Source organism: Gadus chalcogrammus, chromosome 3 (genome assembly GCF_026213295.1).
Source record: "Gadus chalcogrammus isolate NIFS_2021 chromosome 3, NIFS_Gcha_1.0, whole genome shotgun sequence".
NCBI classification, from domain to species: domain Eukaryota; kingdom Metazoa; phylum Chordata; class Actinopteri; order Gadiformes; family Gadidae; genus Gadus; species Gadus chalcogrammus.
Genome location: NC_079414.1, coordinates 12,163,161 through 12,184,392, shown reverse-complemented (window position 1 = coordinate 12,184,392; position 21,232 = coordinate 12,163,161). Strand labels below are relative to the sequence as shown.

Here is a 21,232-nt window from a genome sequence, read left to right as displayed (position 1 = left end):
GGCACTTGGTGTGGTGTTTTAAAGCGTCTTAGAGTACCATATTAATATATTAACCATATAAATTTCATTTATTATTATTATTATCATTAAGTTCAACTCGTGACCGTGTTAACTGGTGACCATTAGCCGAATGCGTCGTTTGTTGTCGTGGCTACGCCAGCTGTTGGAAGTCGGGCCAGACACGTAGCTGTCCTTGCGAATGCCTCTTTGATTTGTCTTTCAATAAAATGTCAAAAACATTCCCATCTCATTCGTATTTGGAGTGTAATTGGAAGAAACTTGTCACGTAGAACCGTTTTAAGCCGAAATAAATGAAAAACGAATGCTTAAAATATGATACATTACGGGATTCTAACTCATACCGTCGTGGGGGGGAATATTAATAAGGTCGGATTTCATTCCGTTGTACCGTAGACCCACATAGAAACTTTCCGCAAAAAAAATATTAATTCTTTGTGAAAACACGAAAGGCAGCCAGATCAACTTGTGAACTTGCGTTCACAGTTGCTAGGGATACCACCTACCGTCGCAGACCGTTGGAGCGCGTTGCAGCCAGTTTGAACTGCCCAGTTTTAGAACGTCGCAGCCCGTCTCGTCGCAAGGCGTCGCAAGGAGTTGCGAGTTGCAAGTCGTTGCAAGGTGAATCTTTGGTCTGAACAGGGCTTTTGGAAGCTTCAGAGTGTTCAGAATGCTGCTGCTAGAGTTTTAACAAAGATCAAAAAATGTGAACATATTACACCAATTCTTAAATCGTTACATTGGCTTCCTGTAGGTCAGAGAATTGATTTTAAAATCATGCTGCTAACCTATAAATCCCTACATGGTTTGGGCCCAAAATATTTAACTGATATGCTTCCACTACATAAGCCTTCTAGAACACTAAGATCTTCTGAGACCAATCTGTTAATTATCCCCAGAGTAAACACGAAACATGGGAAACCAGGATTTAGTTACTATGCAACAAATAGCTGGAATAAACTCCCTGAGGATTTAAGACTTGCCCCAACTGTGAGCTAGCCTGGTTCTACCAGACTCTCGTACTTCACTTCATTTCATTTCATTTGTACAGAGTCTGGACCTAATCAATTGACAAACGTTAACTCACTGGAAGGGGGGTGTCTGTTGAAGTTTAAAATGATTGGATCTGCCCAGTGCCACTCTGGATCTGCCATAACCAATCGCTAAAGTTTGGTTGTGACGTATGTCATGCGCCGGGAATCACGCGCAGGTTGTACACAAACCAAAACACCTTGCGCGTCTGCACGAAAATGTCCGTCAGCGACAGCTGCAGGTTTTGTTCGTCGAATTTAATTTATCAGGGAAAAATTGCACATTGTAAATCAACTACCGACCTACAACAACAACTCAAACTGGCGTACGACTTTATCGCCCTCTGTTCGCTGAATGGTGGCCGCTGTGGCGGCACCAGAAAACCAAATTACATACAGCAGGTCCAGACCTAGTACTGAAGGGAAATTCAAATTGAGCGGAAGTACTTAGGCGGGCGGAGCCAGGCTAACTGTGAGCACCTTTAAAACAAGATTGAAGACTTTTATGTTTGCTTTAGCTTTCTGCTAAATCTTAAATATATTGCAATTTCTAAAAAGCTTTTTTTTTTTTTTTACTTTGCCTTAATTTTACTAAAATGCCTTTTTAACTTTCCCTTTATTTTCTATTTTTCCAGAAAGATACATGATCTGATACCAGAGAGAAAGGATAAGGAGCTAGAGACACAAGTTCTGTCTGGGTTAGAGTCCTAGAATCTGGGTTGGAGTCCCAGAGAAAGGAACAAGTTCCTTTAGGTCGGGTTGAAGTCCCGACGTGGGTTCCAGAGAGACTGTTGATCTGATCTTAAATACATTGCACTTTCTATTTTACTTGCTAAAATGCCTTTTTAACTTTCAATTTATTTTCTATTTTTACCAGAAAGATACATGATCTGATACCAGAGAGAAAGGATAAGGGTTTGAGACCCAATTGCTGTCTGGGTTAGATTCCTAGAATCTGGGTTGGAGTCCCAGAGACAGGACCATGTTCCTTAGGTCGGGTTGGAGTCCCAGAGATAGACCTGAGTTCTGTCTGGGTTAGAGTCCTGACGTCTGTCTGGGTTGGAGTCCCAGAATATGGCCTTTGGTTCGTGGTGAGAGTTACTAGATTCCAGGTTGGAGTCCCAGAGAAAGTACCAAGTTCCTTTAGGTCGGGTTGGTGTCCCAACGTGGGTACCAAATTATTTTAGGTCGGGTACGCGGATACCAGAGAGACTGTTGATCTGATCTTAAATACATTGCACTTTCTATTTTACTCATTTCTTTGCATATGTTTTCTTTTACTTATCTTTTATTTTATTTTATTGTATGACAATGTTTATATGTGAAGCACTGTGAGTCTGCCTTGTGTTTGAAAAGTGCTACATAGATAAAGTTGCCTTGCCTTGCCTAAGTAGTTAAGAACGCAAGTTTATTTTGAAAAAATAGCAACTTTCTGCGTTAAAGGGACACTGTGTAAAAGTTACTCCCATCTAGTGGTACAATTGGATATTGCATTCAAACTAATAGTGCCAGAGCGCGTCTACGAAGAGCCTAGGCACTTCCCATACGCCCCATTGTACCGATCTTGGTTGTAGTTCCTTCAGAAATCCACTGGGGGTGATCGCGGGCGAGTCCAGATTGAATGGGAGTCTATGGGGCTAGACGGTTAAATATATCTCTTTACCTGCTTGTCGTTGAAATATCGAAAATTTCATTGTAGATTCCGCAAGTTCAATATAGATTATAGTTCAAAAGTCAAATGAATGAGTACCTATGTCCTTTCGATTTCTTACAGTTTGGGCCGTTGTTGGCCGTACACGCTAGCATTCTGCTAATGAATGCTGATTGGTCAGGGACGGACTTGCGACTGATTACGACCAGAGACCCCTCTTGATGGCATCTGAAGCTGAAGCACAATCTGAGGACCAAATATAAATGAAAGATAAATAGGTTTTTGCAAATTGCAACCAACAAGAGCGCAGTAAATCAACCATAGGCTAGTGGTTGGCTACGTTTTTTTTTCATTCATTCGACTTTTGACCTATAATCTATATTGAATTTGCGGAATCTACAATAAAATTTGCGATATTTCAACGACAAGCAGGTAAAAGAGACATATTTAGCCGTCTAGCCCCATAGACTCCCATTCAATCTGGACTCGCCCGCGATCACCCCCAGTGGATGTCTGATGGAACTACAACCAAGATCGGTACAATGGGGCGTATAGGAAGTGCCCAGGCTCTTCGTAGACGGGCTCTGGTCTGGCGTTAGCCAGGCTATTCCTACGTAGGAGGGGGCGTCGAAACTGACTCGCTCGTTTGGTAACTGTAGGCGGGGTACTTTCAGAAATAGAGTGGCGAAGTCACGCCCCTTCCGGTAGAGCTCATGGGACCTATGAGATCGAAAAATATGAATGGGTGTCAATGGAGAGAAAATAATTATTTGCTGGTCCCAGTCTTTATATGCCCTGGATGATATGTTGTTTGTGGATTTAAATGATAATTTTTCATGCAAAGAAAACTAAACATTTTCGTGAAGAAGTTTGATAATTTTAGGTTTTATGTGAGGCCACTTTGTAAACTACAGCTCTTCGCTGCTCTCGACGCATATGATATACGTCACCACATCCGCACTTGGAACACGGCACAGAGAATGCGATCTCTCTGCTCCACTTCACCACTTTTTTTCAAGGCGAGGATTAAAGCATAGAAAGAGGTGAAAACCACTATAAGTCGGGGCATGTGGAGAGTTTTAGTTATGTGTCATCTCTGTGTGCCATCTCTGTGCCGAGTTTGATGACGTCAAGTGCGGGTGTGATGACGTATATCATATGCGTCGAGAGCAGCGAAGAGCTGTAGTTCACAAAGCGGCCTCACATAAAACCTAAAATTATCAAACTTCTTCATGAACATTTTTAATTTTCTTTGCATGAAAAATTATAATTTAAATCCACAAACAACATATGTGTAATCCAGGGCATATAAAGACTGGGACCAGAAAATAATTATTTTCTCTCCATTGACACCCATTCATATTTTTCGATCTCATAGGTCCCATGAGCTCTACCGGAAGGGGCGTGACTTCGCCGCTTTATGCATATCTCACTCAAAAAATCATGTACAGACTTTTTTCAAAGTTTGTATGCGTGTTGGAGCACCAGAGACCCAAAACAACACCCAAAATCCCAGAAAAAGTGTTGTTTTCATAATCTGTCCCCTTGAATTTAAACGATAGATAAAATGCAGGGTCAACTACTGGTGTAAAATGTCATGCCCCCCTTAAGAACAATGTCAGTTTTCGTTTAAAATATAGATTGGCTTGCATTAAAAGCAATGCTTAAGTTAACACATTGAAAGTTAAGTTAACACATTGAAAGTTATTATATCAACAGACTACAACTACCCCCACGGGTCAAGTGTTACTACTATTAATTTATTTAAAGAAAAATATGAATGTATTAATTGCTATCCATTAGGAATGTAGCGGGGGTTGAATACGTGTGTGTAATTCACACACACACACACACACACACACACGCACAGACACACACGCGCACACGCATACACACTCACACGCATACACACACACGCACACACGCACACACACACACACACACACACACACACACACACACACTGCAGAAATATAGCTAGGCCTATTTAAAACTAATGTATGAATGTCTGTGCATGTGGGTGCGTATATTCCTTTAACCAATGGCGACGCAGGAACAGGGTCACCTTCCACGCCCCCTGTTCACGCAGACTCAGTCAAAGCCTGCTTGTAGCCATTCTTCCTCCCTGAGATCAAAAAACTCTCACCTTAGAAAGGTAAGATTATTTGACCTTTTCAAATGTAGGCAGCTTTCCAAATGGTCTCGAGAAAGTAAACTACGCAAATATAGTTTTTTTGGGTGAATATTCGCTCCTACTGCCTTTCATTGGCAGTGTTTTTTGCAACCGGCAACACAACAAGCTAGCCAAAAGCTAACCCCAGCTGTGACCCAAAAATCCGGCGTTTGGGTCACAAATATCCTATATTAATAAGTATATACCATAGTTGTATAACTGTCGTGTCTACATTCAACTTCAAATCAGTGGACAATATAAAAACCCCTATGGACTCGTGTAGTGGTGTTCGTTTCATGTTCAGTTCTACTTAAAGCCAAATTGCAAGCCATTGCTTTGACTTCAACTAAGCCTTCCGGGTCATGTTATCCTTCTTATATGCATTAACCTTTTGATAAATTATTCTTGAAACAACAGCTGGTTTCAAATGTCTTTGTAAACCGGAAGTGAGAATCTATCGCACTATTACCAAACATCAGCTGCTGTATAATGACTATTTAGGGAGAATTTACAGATATTTACAACGATCCAAAGCCAGGCCTGTATATAATTCATCTTCAACACTGTAAACAATCACAGTGGTACAAAATCTAAACCCAAACTAGAATACACCACCTATTGTTTTTCACTTTATTTTCCAATTTGGTGAACTGTGGGATTCAAACTGGATTTTCAAGTACTTTTGTGTTTGGTTTGACCCCAGCTCTCTGGAGCTCACCGCCCCACAGTAAAGCTGTATAAACACCGGGTTGAGGGTGCGGACGGAAGCGGAGCGTCGTACGGGGAGTTGCGGAGTGACCTCGCCATGAGTTACAAACCCATCGCTCCCGCGCCGTCCGGATCCAACCACACGCCTCCAGGTAAGCCCATATTAGGCATGCAAAGGATTCTACGATCAGGCCTGTGTTGTCAGCGGCATTAACGCTTTATCCAAAGCTATTGTCTTTCAAGTCCTTCAGTTATGAGCATGGGGTTAGGGCATCTTGCTCAAGGGTGCCTACAGGTAGTCCGTTGACGGTTGGACCCAGAACCTCTCAAATGAGAATAGAATGCCCTATTTTGTAGACTATTCCGCCTAAACTATCCTACTAATTGTTTGAGAACATCAATAGGAAGGTACTGCTTTGAAAATGTCGTATTTCTCCACCTTCCTAGGTTCCAGCGTGCCCTCTCCGTCGTTGCCATCCTCGTCTAACTTTAGGCCAGCATTCAGCGACTTCGGCCCCCCATCTATGGGCTTTGTCCAGGTATGTCTCTGATTAAGGTCCCCCCCTTCTATAAGTTTTGACCAGGTAGGTCTCGTAGCTTTGTCCCCCTTTCTTAAGCCCTTGTCCAACTATATGTAGGTAGTTGTGGTAGTTTGGTCCCCCCCGTTCTATAAGCATTTTCCAGGTAGTTCTGGTAGCTTGGTCCCCCCCTTCTATAGACTTTGTCCAGGTAGGTCTGGTAATTTGGTCCATCCTTCTATGGGCTTTTGTCCAGGTAGGTCTGGTAGTTTGGTCCGTCCTTCCATGGGCTTTGTCAAGGTAGGTTGGGAAGTTTGGTCCGTCCTTCTATGAGCTTTGTCCAGGTAGGTCTGGAATTGGTAGTGTGTCCTTATTTGGGCTTTTTCATCTTCTGTTTTATTTTGGTTTTCAGTTCAGTGCATGTACATTAATGCCAACGAAAGGAGGTACAGGCGCACAAACTACTCAAAAAGTTGACCGGTAGTCTTTTATACCAGACTAATGTTCTCAATAAAATTATTATTCAGGTGTGGGTTGCAAGTTTTCATTGTAAATTGCTCTTCAGTATATTCCGCAAGCCCAGAGCATTTTTTTCGGGGCCAAATAATGATGGATATCTTTGAATTGGCTGGATTCAGAATATCCTTGGATTGTCTGCTCTGCACACACCATCATTAGTTGGTGTGTACGGTTACATCATGGTTTATTTTATATAACATTTTACGTCAATGTATTTAATAGGGATGCACCGAAATGAAAATTCTTGGCCGAAACCGAATATACTGAAACAGTTGGCCGAAACCGAATACCGAATGTGGCTTTTGCTGTTTTTCATTTAAGAACAATATACCTTTTAAATAAATTAGTAAAACATTTTTTTTTTTTTGTATCAAAAAAAAAAATGTTGGGTGTATTATTTTCGGCCTTTTTACTCCTCAGGCCAAAACCGAACATTATGTTTTGGGGCATTTTCGGCCGAACATTTTCGTTGGCCGAATATTCGGTGCATCCCTAGTATTTAACCGTTGAATATTTAATTCCCTGAACCTCAAGCAATTTTTTAGTTCACGGTGAAAAAGTAAAACATTAGAATGACTAAAACACAACCTTAGAAACTGTAAAAGATGCTTAATAACGGTTTGTGGTTTAATGTGATAAATGACTCGTATCGTTGATCCCCAACACCTGCGCCCTCACAGCCAGTCAAGGTTTCCCAGGGCTCGACGTACAGCGAGCTGCTCTCTGTCATCGAGGAGATGAGCCGGGAGATTCGCCCCACCTACGCAGGAAGCAAGAGTGCCATGGAGAGACTAAAGAGGGGTACAGCTCACTTTAACTATTGTTCATAATAGAAAAGGGTTAGATGTTCAGTCCAACTGTGGTAAAGCACCACAGCTTGGGTCAGGGGTCGAGTAAGCAGACCCAGCAGTCCTGCTATATGGCACAGAACCTTGGCCAGAAACCAAGAACTGCCTTGTTTTGTGTTTCGTCAGAGTACCACTGTAGGTTGATCCGTCATACATCTTGATGATACTCGTACGTTTTTACATTTTTCAAGCTGCTGTAGCTACGATTGGGTAATCAAGGGCGGGAGCAATTTTTATAAGAATGAACGACCCAAATGACCCTTCCCTCACCATTTTTCCACACCATTTAGAAGTGAAATGCCATGGCATTTCTTATAAACTACTCAAATTATAGCTCTTAAAGGATCAGACTGGTCTGGGAGATAAAAGCCTCATTACAGTCTCCCCTGGCTTCACTTAACCGCTGTTTTCATCATTTCAAAAATCACAATGTTCCTCGGCAGAATTTGCACTCTAAAGCCCTTTTGACAAATTATATAAATTGCGGATTAAGCCAGTGGGCCAATTGTGTTTCTTTAACGTGGTACGTTTAAAAACCTTAAGGAACCATATATCTAAATTAAGGGCTATAATCTATAGGAGCGATTTTTCCAGGGAGGGGAAGATACTCCTTCAGAGAAAAACATGTTGGGGGAGGAGTTTAGGTGTGAGATGGGCAGATAAAAGCAGGCAGACTGCAGGAAGCTCTAAAGCATCGGAGTCAGTGGGAGAATTTTTTTTTGTTATGTTGTTCAATACCTGGTATTAAGCAAATAGAGAAATCCTGATTTGAAGTTTGAGGTTAGTGATGTTTCTACGAAAAGTTCCTTGTTCGGGTCGGCGTACCATAAGGATCCATGCTGCGTCAGAGCGATATAAAATGTCAACTAACGTGAATGGATAAATAAAATGCATTTAATCAACTTCCTTGGGCTGCTTGGCGGTCCATGCGGTATTTTGCCCTCGTTTTTTATCTCCGATATGCCTACTACATTCACAGCAAACTGACATTCATTGAGTATTGTCCGTGACTGTGATCCCACACCTGGTGAACTGCAGGGGGTGCAGGAGACCATGTGGCCAAGTGCCGGACTGACGCCTTGCATCCCGTTAAACTGTCCCCTCTTCTGCTCCTTACAGGCATCATCCATGCCCGGGCCCTCGTCAGGGAGTGTCTGGCAGAGACCGAGCGGAGCGCACGCACATAACGCTGTTCACATTCCCCCCCCCCCCCCCTACCCTCCCTGATCGATGCCTTCGCTAAGGTCTCATCTCCACCTTTTAGTCTCCCATTCTGAGCTCCTATCATTTGCATTTTATAATCTGCATTCCTCCGCACCATGTCTGTCTTCACCGGGTTCGTTCAATGTTTGAAGGTTCAACAGATTGGAGATGGATGTTGTGGCCAGACTGTAGGGATGGGTTGGGGTGGGGGGGCTTTTTAACTTGTTTTGGAACAGGGTTTGGACCTGGTGTACGGAACTTGTTTTGGAACAGGGTTCGGACCTTTGGACCTAGAAAGGTTGGGGTTTAATTAAAAATGAGGCCCAAAGCTTGGCTTGAATCTCTGTGAACAACAATCTCCAACCAAGGGCTGAATTTTCTATCCTGTTTTTTCTGTGCAGAAATAATGTGCACCTCCTTGAAAACCCTAATGACCTTTGACCCGTTTTTGTTCCGTTGAATGCATTTTGTAAGAGCAACATTGTTGGGAGTTCTCACACCCCAAACTCCCTCTTTCCATTTTTCCGTTTGTCAGTTTGTTATGGCAATTTTGTAAATGAGATTTTTGCAGATCCGTATGTATATCTAAATTAAATAAAAACAATCTGATTTGAATTCGGAGTCCCGACTTTTTCCTACAACAGCCAGTCAACAATTGCCATTTAAAGAGCAAGTAAACCCAAACCCGTTTGTTTTAAACATGCTAATTATATGGTATTTTGATCGGTTATTAAATATAGAGCAACCATGAATAAAAGTGTTTCGGCCTGCCTCCCCAAAACACTGATCGATACACCCTGCTCCAAACACGGGTGGTGTTCTTTTCACAAGGGAATGCCTTTTCTGAGACCCTCCCTACTAAAAGGACTAAAAGTCCCGTTGAAACAGTGACTAACTTGCTCTTTAGAGGAGCACCAACAATCATTTTCTAAGCATGAGTCTGCCTGAAAAGTGCTATACAAATAAAGTTGCATTGCCTAATATAAAGGAGTATTGCTTCACATGCGCATTGGGAGACAGCTACCCTTCGAGGCAACAATTGTTTCAAAAGACTTGTACGAAGCCGTTCTCTTCCATTAGAAAGCCTTTAGAACCTTTTGATTCCATGACGCAACTCAAAACATGTATTAGCAGTGAGTTCAGTATAACAGTTCAGCATTTTCTTTCTCTCCCAGTGAAAGTAAATGGTTGGCAGAGAAAAAAGGGTCAACAGATTAAGAGACATAAACATCCCTCCAGCACTTACAAAATACAAAGAAACCAAAGCATCAATCAATAATAACAGATGTATTTGTAAAGAACAGTTAAAATATAAAGAACTTTATAAGGAAATGGCAACGATAACATAAAAATAAAGAGTTACGTGAGTCGGTATAGATATGATTGTCATGACAACGTGATGGTTTTCCAGAGCAGACGGCACACTATATATGTCTATATGACACTATATGTCTTTGTTTCCTGCTTTTGCCGTGTGTCTATATGCGTGTTCCTTCCTCGGTCAATTCGACTGTGCAATTTTGGTCCAAAGAGGACAAATATATACAGTCCCATTCTTTTTTTCCAACACTTCAGCATGTCAAGGTAATTATGTTGTTACCACAGTGCCTTGACACTAGAGTCATAACAAGTCTTTCCTTATGTATTCCCTCTATGAAGATTCAAGCTACAAGCTGTTCACACTGCCAGGGTTGTGTATTCAATTGTTCACTGGGTCGTCTTGTGGAATCTGACTGATGCACAGGACATCTTTTAAGCAGCCGCTGAATACTAATTCTTTGGGTAATGGTTGATACGTTGATTATTAATTAAGAAATCGAATAAAGGAGGTTTTATCTAATAAAGGGGGTGTAGCAAAAGATTAATTAATTCATTGCTGGTTCTTATCGCAGCGTAAGACAGAAGAAAGAAAAAAATTGAATAACAAAACAAGAGGAAAAGTGAGTGCGATGGAAAGAATATCCGCAACGGTGAAGACATGATGTAGAAGAATAATAAATGAACAAGATGGAGGGCAGGAACTACTGCCCTTATCTCAGGCTTTGGGTTAGAGTTGGGGGGGGGGGGGGGGGGCTTTGTTCTGCAGGTATACCGCATACAGTGAGTGCAAGGGTTTCTGTGTGTGGGGAGGTGATGGAGGGATGGAGGTGGAAGGGTGTATAGTTCTGTGTATGGATAAAAACTGAGCGCTCAATGTCCACGGCTTCTCCACATCAAAAGGTCAGTCACAAGCGTGGTCTTGGTTTGGGCTGGTGGTGGAGTCAAGCCTGTGGAGGATGAAGAAGATCCAAGTGAAAATCCAAACAGGGCAAAAAAAAAAATCCCTAGAATCAAGATTTTGGAGTAAAGAGATGATTCTCAAATAAAGATGGATAATATTGAGCATGGGCAGTGAGCTAGTGACACACTCACTTTTTAATGTCTCAGGTGAACCTTTTAGTAGAAAGGATTGGCAGTTTGGGATAGATGTTTTTCCCTGAAAATCGGGCTCAATAAGACATATCTTAAAAAAAGCTTCTAGGAGCCAAATTGACGTTTAAATAGCTAAAATAGTGAGTGCCTTTATTTTGTTGTATATGGTACCGATTATTTATATGGTTTACATGTCAGCTTAAATTTTTATTTTTTTGAGCCAACAGAAATGTGTTTGTTTAAGGAAAGACACTACTCATGGCAACGCAGAGTTTGAGCTGCAGTTTTCTGATTGTCAGAATAGGATAATGCAATGTCTAAGAATAAACAACATTTTTGAAATAAGACCAATCTGTGATATGACTCAACCAAATACCCGCACCAGGCCGAAACACATTCTCACCGCATGGAGTCAATAAAGCTTATCACGGCTTTAAGATTACAACCAGGCTATGAGAAGAAAGACTTGGTGTGGAAGATCAAACCCAATACATAGAAAAAACGAGCTTGTTCTATCGCCAAGACGAGTAACACATGTTTCAAACCAGACGTACGGGGGAGGTGCTGGCGGTCTGGGTGTTCCCGCCGAAGAGGTCTTTGTATCGGTCCTTCTCCTCCCTCCCCTTGGCACGCATCTTGCCCTCCAGGGCCCGGAGCTCCTTGGCCACCGATGGGCCCAGCGTGGGGTCCAGCTCCAGCACTTTGGCAAAGTCAGCCCGGGCCTCCACCTCGTTCCACACGGCCGAGTGGGCTTTGCCCCGCTTGTAGAGCGCCTTCACATTGTCTGGGAGATGGGGGGGGGGGGAGCGGAGGTCACACGATCAGCCTCGACAGGAAGGTTTTTTGGGGGTATTTCTTCATATCCTGTGGTGTGTTGATTGTGATGTGATAATCAAATTGGCTTTGAACTACTTTTTAATTTGAACGTTAATTTTAAAACAAAACATAACTAGTTGGACCAAAATATTGCACAAGATAATTCAGAGTTGATTTGGATGAAAGCGTCTCTAAATAATGACTGTAAATAATGATAGTCCCCTTCCACACATAGTTCCTATTCAATTACTGGGATAACCTTCCAAGCACCACTATTGATTTTCGCTGTTCACCCATGCAGTTGTTTTCTGGAAGATGTCCGTCCTGTGCCCTTTCACACATGGCATCCTTTGCCCTGAGCAGACCAGACTGCCTGTGTGAAAGGGGCTGAAGAAGCCTCACCTTCGTATTTGGAGATCAGGGATGTGCAGTGCTCGATGACCTCGTAGTACTGCCCCTGGACCAGCTGACACTGGCAGTAGTTGAGGAGGAGGGGCGTGATCATCATGTCCAGCTTGATCCACACCTCCTCTCCCGGCTGCTCCTGAGAGTCACAGGGAGGGTACAGAGGGTTGGGGTTCCATCCCAGAGGTCCACAGCCTAAAACTGTAGGGCATCCTTGATGCCCTAACCCCTTACCCGCTCTTTAATGACTTGTAGTTAAATCAGAACAAGTCTCTTTAGGTCAAAGGTCCTGCTATTGACTCAATGGTAAATAGCATTCTAGGGAAAGTAAAGTCAACTACATGCACTACAATTAGCAAGTGTGGCTCCGCACCTCCAATAAATGACCAACAGCCTCGACGTACATTTAACCATTCACAATATGACCATTACATTTGCGTTGGCCCATCTCAGGGCTCTAAGACGTTAAGGGCTCAGGGCTCTTAAAGGCGGCGACACACCGGGCCGACTGCCCGATTCGCGTCGTTAAATGAAGTCGGTCTAATAATCTGGCCGACTCGATGAACCAAAATGGGAAGAACACACCTACGTGGTTACAGCTGAAGCTGTACGTTCTGCGCTTGCGCGAGATGTAATATCCCCAAAACCACAGGCGGCTCTAATCTGTGTTGCGGTCCGAAAAAAAACGTAAAACTGAAATACCAGGTCCTCTCTCTAGACCAAAACACAGAGCACGCTGTCATCACCAGTCACTGTTGTCAAACGATGGATGATGTTGATACTGGCCTTGTCAGCTCTCTTTTCTTTCATTTTTCAGCTTTTTCTTTTGGAAGAAGAAAGTCGTTAGCGAAAAATAAGGAGAAAAGTCAGACGCACAAAGTGGGTGAAGCTGTCGATCCAACTGCGAACAGGCCAAGGGGCTACCTACTCATATCATGTCTGAACATGGTGCAGTGCATTTTCAATGGGGCAAGATATAGGACAGATTGACCCTGTGTAAAGAGGATAACTTCCTGGGTTTCAATTGTGATTATTCAGAAAGATCAATAAAAATCATAATTGCTTCATGTAGCATCATCATTGCTAAGTCACCACACTAGCGTCATAGATGTTGGAAAAAAGCTGCATAGTTTTTGGTCAGGGAATAATGGAATGTGAAAAGTTTGGCAAGTATTTGGTCCACGTGGTTTTGTGGCCAATTTGATGCCAAACAATGCGTTGAGAGAGTGTTTCGACATCGTCTTCGCTTACACTGTTTATCTGGTATGTTTACCATCCCCACTTCCGGGCTTCGCTGATTCGCTAGTCAAGCTACTAGCCCTCCACCAATCAGAATGGTAAAAGACTGAACGACTCACCGATGCCGATTTTCGGCCCGGTGAGTCGCCTTAAGGCCTAAATTTCAGATTATTCGATTTATACGACTTTTTAAGGACACGTGGAAACCCTGTATAATTAAGTTAAAGGCCCACTATGCAACTTCGGGCATTTCTTCGCTGTTTTCTTGGTTTTAGCACGCACATTTCTCTACACAGCGCCCCCTGCAGCTTCGTAGTAGATATTTTACAACACTGTCGCAACCCTTCCCCATGCACTTCTACGCGAGCCATGTGCATTTGTTTTCAAAGAAGCCGGCGAATACGTGGAGCCATGTCCGAAGTAGATGTTCATAAAGTGTAGGCAAGGTTATACATTTCTAAAATGGTGTATTTGTATTGCAATAAACATAAATCCATACTCTTTTATAGTTGACGGGGAGAATTTATATCCTAGATTATAATTGTTTTATCTTAGGTTGAACAGAACAATCAGTGTAAGAGTGTTGGCCAACATAATAATCTAAATAAACAAGGACCTGGATTCGGGGATTCAGTCTGTATCTGGGGGACGAGACAGACGAACAGCAAAACACCCATGGAAACAAACGTGTTTATATGGTTGCAACCAAGCAAGCTAGAAACATACAGGGCTCACAACAAAACGGTCGAGAAAACAATTTTTACAGGGCTCACAACAAAATGGTTGAGCAACCACATTTGTACAGAGACTATCAACATCAAGAATACCACGAAGACAAAGTTCACCCAAGGGTACTTTCAATTTAAAAAGCAACACGGCCAAGTCGGCGTCTGATTTGCAGTCTTCTTTTTCTTTCAGTTCACGCTATTCCTGAAAAGCTTGCCCAACGTTTACTCGTGTTTGGCCTCTCTGTCGGTCAGTCTCCCTTTTCTCTTCTTCTGTTCCTCTGACATTGGGTTTCTCTGTCTCTTTTTAGTCGGCTGATCTTGATGAATGTAACAATCCCTTAGTTACTTGTGTTTATATCGAGCCGGTTCCGTGTTTGGGGGTCTGTGCCGTAAAGCAATTCGTTACTTCGCGAGACCCGAGACTCCCGCGAGAGTGGGCGGCGGGTCGCCGGCAGAAACATACTCCTTTTCTCCGCCAAGATGCGCAAGGGGGAGTCGAAACAACGAACAATCTAACAAAAATGTATAATAGAACCATCGCAATGACTCTTAGCCTGTTATATTAAGGTAAATCAAGGCAAAAAAGTTGCATAGTTCCCCTTACTGTGTATGAATGCAGTACATTTTCATGTTTGTATGTCGAGCCACGTCAAAGATGATTTTCTGTTACGACAGACAATAAAGTTTTCTGAATCTGAATCTGAATCTGAATCTTTCACTCGTGTCTGATCTCTTTTCTGGTCCATTCTTCTTTTGTTCCACCGACAGTCGCCTCTTGGGTCCCTTATCAGTCGATTGATCCATGATGAATGCAACAATTACCTCGCAACTGGCTGTTTATATTTAGCCGGTGCTATGTTTGGGTGTGTGTCTGTGCCGTAAAGCATTTTCGAAACTACAATCTGATTACATTTTCGGCACGATTGGATACTTCCGCTGCGTCACATCCGGATTGTGTCGGTCCGAACAGAGCAAGTTGCATATGCGCTTTTTCCTTGGAGAGGTGACATGGGGCAATGACACACCCACCAAACAACCCAGAAATGGTTGCAGACCCATCAGAATAACTCTCAACCAGCATAATTAATGTAATTTTGGCTAAAAAAGTTGCATAGTGGGCCTTTAAGATAATAAACCGCAATTAATATTAGGCAATTATGAAATCAAACGGTGGCCAGTTTCTCTGTAAAGGAAGAGCTCAGTTTTGCCTTATGAGGCACGGTATTCATCTGATCATGACACAACCCTCGTTGTTTAAAGGTGAAATCTGGTGTAAAATAGATCTGGGATATGTTTAGTATGATAATGAGTTGGAATGTTCGTTTGGTAGCAAAAAAGCGCATGTAGACGCATTCTTAATTTGGCTGTTTTTAAACCTATTCTACCAAAACGCTATAAACTTGGAACGATGGGGGCATGTGTTACAGTAAAAACTAAATCGATATTTTAAACCACTTACAAGGCTAGAAATAGCCCGACACTATAATAAGGGTTCAGGGGTTCAGTACAGATTGTTTATTAATAAGGACATTTTATACACACAATACCATCAGCAGTTAACCCGTCTACGCCATCTTGTCTTTTAAGACTCGATAGGTAGATTGGCGAACACAGAGCTTGTGACATCCATGATCAAGACATAAGCTCTGTGTTCGCCAATCTACTTATCGAGTCTTAAAGACAAGATGGCGTCAACGGGTGAACTACTGATGGTATTGTGTGTATAAATTGTCCTTTTTAATAAACAATCTACACTGTACACCCTTAGTATACTACCAAAGAAGGGTCGGGCTTCTTCTTCTAGCCTTTTAAGTGGTTTAAAATAGCGATTTAGTTTTGACCATAACACATGCCCCAATCGTTCCAAGTTTATAGCGTTTTGGTAGAATCAGCAAAAAACAGCCAACTTAAGAATGCGTCTACTAGTGCTTTTTTGCTCCCAAACGAACATCCCACCTCGTTATCATATTAAACATATCCCAGATCCATTTTACACCAGATTTCTTCTTTTAAGACAAAGTTGAAGCATTCGATTGATGAAATGTGAAATACATGTGAATGAAGCATTTTAGCATAGTCCTAAAAAATTGATGTGGCAGAACACAAATGCAATACCAAAGAGTACCCACAAGGGGAATCATTTCCGTAAGTCGAAATGCTGGCAAACATTTATAAATAACTTTTATTCTAGACCAGTGGTTTTCAAACTGTGGGGCGCGCCCCCCCTGGGGGGCGCCAGAGTTCTTCAGGGGGGGCGCGACGTGAGAAAAAATAAACCCGAAAAAAAAACCTGAAAGACGATGATTCAAATCATCAGTCGTACTTCAACTGTAGAAGTAACATAACTAAATCAATTTTCAACCGTTTATCTTCATGCAAACCATTTAACAAATCTACACACTTGTATCTTCAATAATATCTAAACAGAATTTCGATATAATTTAAAATGTCTTCAGAATCACAGTTTTAGTTTCATACCGCTTCGTTTTCAGCTGTTTTCATTGAAGACGTCAGCCCATTCTGATACACCTACTTCTAGACATCGTAACTCATTCCTTTTTCAACCGTTTACCATCGTTCAAACCATTAAACAAATCTACACACTTGTATCTTCAATACTATCTAAACGGAATTTTGATAACATTTAGACTTTTTTCAGAATCACAGTTTTAGTTTCAAACCGGCGGCGTTTTCAGTTGCTTATAATAATTTAGGTCACCATAGCAACGCCGGTAAACAAACCCCGCCGAATAGTCGAATCTCTGGACCGAAAAGGCAGATCTGATTCGACTGGCAGTTTACACAGATTAAGATGTTCAAATGTATTTAAAAAAGGTTAAGCTAAAACATACTTAGATAAAGTTGTTAAATTGTGTTGTTTAAAAACGCAAAAAGATGTTGTAATGTTTCAGAAATATGTTTAAAAAATATGTTAAAAAATTTGTTTCAAATGTTTCAAAAATATGTTCCAAATGTTTTAAAATTATGATCGGAGATGTTTGAAATGTGTAAAATAATTAAAATAGCTTTCAAAACACAGGTATTTAGAAAAAAAAATTGGGGGGGGGCTCAGCTGAATTTTTTTCTCTGAGGGGGGGGCTCACTCTCTCACACTTTGAAAACCCCTGTTCTAGACTAACAACTACTTCAAAGAGAAAACAATTGGATGGTGCTACTGCCATTACACAAAGGGATTATAAAAAAACATAAGGGTGTTATTGAAAGCAAAACATTGCACCCAGAGGACTGAGTCAATTCCCCACGCCCACAGAAAAGACTTAACTTATTGAGTTTTCCCTCTAGAAGTCAAGCAATGTTGCAGTATCACTCATTAAACAACCTCCCAATTTATTGTCATTAGGACGATTTGAAATGTTGAAGACTCAAGACCACACCTAATACTTTTAAAGCATAAAGGTATGCTACTATAAAACACATCAGCCCACCGTGCTTCACCGACAACATCTTTCAATTAGATGAAGTGAAATCTAAACCCACAAATAAAGTGCAAAACACTTTATTTATGGGTTAGGGTTAGGGAATTTCTATGCAGACAAATTCTGTCTGCATAGAAAAGACCCGATCGCCGTGGCTCATTTTGCCCTCCTGTACACAACAACCCCAGTCGACGGACGCTCTCTCCTCACCTTCATCTGTAGGTTTTTAAGGCAGGCGATGCTGTTATAGTACTTCTCCGAGGCCTCCTTTATGCGGCCCTCCTTGAACAGGGAGTTCCCCTCCTCGTGGATCTGTGGAACCGCGTCCAGCTTCTCCTTGTCCGACATGGCCCACACGTCCAGCATGAAGGACCCCGGAGGAAGCACCTGGACACGCACACGTAAGCGCTTCTTTTTTTAAGTGCCGTGCCATGAACATATCTTGCTCGTTGTCATTTTGTACGATGGAGGCATGGTTCAGCCATGTACCAAGACTGAACTAATAATGAATACAAAACAAAAGTAGTGAAGCTAAGAAAAATATAAAAGATGTGTAGGTTAGTAAGTAAAATGATTAGAGTGCCAAAATGTATGATTAGCTGATTGTAAGTGTCAATACATATGAAATGTAAACAGAAGCATTCACAGACATATGTGATGAATTTGATTTGAAGGAAAACCGCTATGCATCATGGTATATAGTCTAGAAATAAGTGTGCATCAGTGATGCACTTCCTTCACAGCGTAAGTAGGGGTGTGTATCTCTCCTTTATGGGACGATCCAATACGTATCTAGATACATGCACTTATATACGATTCAGGGATGACCTGAATTGCAGGAAAAAAGAAAAAAAGATATAGGCTGCATCGCAATTTTGGGGACGCATCCTTCGAAGGCTGCATTTGAAGACCGCTTGCGTCACAGCGGCGCGTCAAGGCTGTCCCATTTCAAAGGCTCCTTCAAATGCGGCCGAGAAATTCTCCTTTTCCTGAATTTGAAGGGTCCACTGTCTGGATCCTTCACGGCCCAACATATCCCTAGATTCATTGCGCGTTGGATTTTTTCAGAAATGGCTTCATAGAGAGCGGAAGCGGCAGTTGTAGCAAATTATATATTTAATGACAGAAATATGTAAAAACATTTAATATTAAAATAAAGTCGGGACTATTTTAAATTTGTAACTTTATTGTCAAAGTTCAATGACATTAACACGAGCCATATAACGTTAAACTAATTAACATTCTATTTTATATAATTATTATATAACGGCTCCATATTTCTCCTCCGTCGTCCTGTTTGAACCGCAGCTGTCAGGGTTGCTAGGTGACAGGAGCGGCGCGTTGTCACGCAAGGTAAAGGGTGTTAACGGCTTGTTACGCAAACTTGAAATGCTCCGTAGGCCATTTAAAAACGTTCGCTTGGCCTTCGGTCCGGCCTTCACGGTCTACGAAGGCCATACCTTCATAGGCCGCGTCCTTCGAAGGATGCGCCCCCTGAATTGAGACACAGCCATAGAGCGATCTGATTAGTCGTCGACTGTCAGGTGGCTTACCTCCAGCAGCTCTATGGTGAAGACGAGGGGCTGGGGGCTGGCCTGCAGGGCGTCAAGGTCCTGGTAACCCAGGGAGTGGTGCGAGTGGATCTGGGCGATGCCACAGCAGTGCCTCTGGCCTTCCAGGGGGTCCTTCCCCGCACTGATGTTCCTCAGAGACTGGGACACCAGGTGGTACAGCGCAGTGTGCTGTGATGGGACCCAGATACAGGTGTTATTCTGCTATAGCGCTCCTCTGGCCTGGTGTTAACATGCATTTAATGAGTTATGAGTATGATTATAATTAACCGCTATGCTATTTTTATACAATCCATTTTATATGTGTTTATATTACATAGACAACCATAATAACAATGGTTATACACTTTTGTCGTTTCATGCAGTCTTACTACTGTATGTTTTCACTACATCATTTTTTTACGATTGTTCTTCGATTGCATTTTTGTGTCTTATACATTTTTTGAGGTTTACCAATAAAATACATGTTTAACATTACACTGCCCATTGAAATGAATAGTAATCACTAAAGTCAGAAAAACACATTGCTGACATAGCCTGACACAAGAGCTACATCGAAGAGTTATTTCCCAGAGTAGCTGCTTCTCGCACCTGGGTGCTGCAGGTGAAGTCAGCGACCTCCTCTTTCCTCATGGTGATGACGACCCTCTCCCACACAGCCAGTTTAAACTTCTTGCCCAGGATTAACTCCATGGGTTTGCTCTGCCCTCCCATCGTCCTGGAGTCGTCCAGGACCGTGCCATCGCACAGGCTGGTGCGGTAGTGAAACACCACCTGGTTGAGGAATACAACACATTTACACCTTTTGCACTTTCAAATACAACACACACTTTTAGACGCGCACACACACACACACACACACACACACACACACACACACACACACACACACACACACACACACACACACACACACACACACACACACACACACACACACACACACACACACACACACACACACACACCTTGATAAAACACTCACTTTGCGATAAAACTCACTTTTCGATACAACATTCTTTTCGATTCATCGCAACTTTTAGATACAACGCACACGTTTAGATATAACACACAATATATGACTATGCGAACCTGATTCCACAGTTTAATGATAATCATATTTTGCTTACTGTTGACCAGTAAGTAACCATTATTTAACCTGGAGGAAAAAAAAATCTTAGGAAGCCATATTGGCTGTCACATATACTAACCAATCATAACTACTGAAACCCAATTGACAGCCCGTACCAACCAATCAACGCCCGGGAAAACACGCTATATTGGCCCGCCTCCGCCTCACTGGAAGGGATACGGTTTAGCTTGAAACAACTAATCAAAAGGTACCATAAAGCATCATCAAATCAGGAAACTTGGGAACCTAATGATCGGTCAGCAAAGTTGTACTTATTTTAATAGCACAGTTGTATAAATAACGGCAACTAAGTGAAATATAGTTCAGGTTAAATAACCTTAGCATTGACGTTAGCCACATAGCAAAAATCAACACATAATGTAGCCATTTTACGTACTGTACGCACATAAATCGTTTATCCCCACGACTGTCTCTACCTTAGTTCCATCGGGAAATGTTGATAGCTCCCCTCTTCCAGGACTGGTGAGTTTCTTTTGTATCCCTTCTTCGTTTAGCTGGCTTGCCACCTCCTCCATCCTTCTTGGAGATTCAAGTCAATAGCTTGATACTAGGGGCGTGACGTTACGTCTCGTCATAGCCTAGGGGTCTATGTAAATCACACACGTATGTGCCTACTTTATGCACTGAAATACACTTCGCCAAGATTGGTCAATATATAAATTACGTTATTTGAATACCTCCATCAACATGAAACAATTATGTTACATTTGGATATCAGTGCAGGGTAATTGTGTTTTTTACCAGAAAATACACAGTTATAGGCTTCCTTGAGCAAGAATCCCGAACCCTTACCTTTTCGTTA

At 42.1% G+C, this 21,232-nt stretch overlaps 2 protein-coding genes across 3 annotated transcripts; one reads left to right on the top strand and one right to left on the bottom strand.

Annotated features, from left to right (window-relative positions):
- Positions 1-4,728: 4,728 nt before the first annotated feature.
- On the top strand, positions 4,729-9,300 carry cdk2ap2 (cyclin dependent kinase 2 associated protein 2). The gene is made up of 5 exons (XM_056585994.1): positions 4,729-4,855; positions 5,577-5,733; positions 6,029-6,120; positions 7,299-7,419; positions 8,586-9,300. The coding sequence occupies exons 1-5, from the start codon at positions 4,742-4,744 to the stop codon at positions 8,651-8,653; spliced, it is 552 nt and encodes a 183-aa protein (XP_056441969.1). The 5' UTR covers positions 4,729-4,741; the 3' UTR covers positions 8,654-9,300.
- On the bottom strand, positions 9,276-21,015 carry aip (aryl hydrocarbon receptor interacting protein). 2 transcript variants are annotated; one of them, XM_056585990.1, is made up of 7 exons: positions 20,847-21,012; positions 19,869-20,051; positions 19,260-19,448; positions 17,917-18,093; positions 12,300-12,441; positions 11,636-11,865; positions 9,276-10,936 (listed from the first exon to the last, which is right to left on the bottom strand). In XM_056585990.1, exons 1-7 carry the CDS (start codon positions 20,943-20,945, stop codon positions 10,931-10,933), a joined length of 1,026 nt encoding a protein of 341 aa, XP_056441965.1. In that variant the 5' UTR covers positions 20,946-21,012; the 3' UTR covers positions 9,276-10,930. The 2 variants fall into 2 exon arrangements, with proteins under 2 accessions (XP_056441965.1, XP_056441966.1); XM_056585991.1 differs by lacking the exon at positions 9,276-10,936 and having other exon boundaries at positions 11,704-11,854; positions 20,847-21,015.
- Between the last annotated feature and the right edge of the window lie 217 nt (positions 21,016-21,232).

Coding starts and splice junctions, on each gene's coding strand:
- cdk2ap2 (XM_056585994.1), top strand. CDS start 4,742: ATGGCGACGCAGGAACAGGGTCACCTTCCACGCCCCCTGTTCACGCAG. Junction 5,734..6,028: donor ATCCAACCACACGCCTCCAG/GTAAGCCCATAT, acceptor CCACCTTCCTAG/GTTCCAGCGTGCCCTCTCCG. Junction 7,420..8,585: donor CATGGAGAGACTAAAGAGGG/GTACAGCTCACT, acceptor TGCTCCTTACAG/GCATCATCCATGCCCGGGCC.
- aip (XM_056585990.1), bottom strand. CDS start 20,945: ATGGAGGAGGTGGCAAGCCAGCTAAACGAAGAAGGGATACAAAAGAAA. Junction 12,442..17,916: donor TTAAAAACCTACAGATGAAG/GTGAGGAGAGAG, acceptor TGTGACTCTCAG/GAGCAGCCGGGAGAGGAGGT. Junction 11,866..12,299: donor CCTGATCTCCAAATACGAAG/GTGAGGCTTCTT, acceptor CCCATCTCCCAG/ACAATGTGAAGGCGCTCTAC.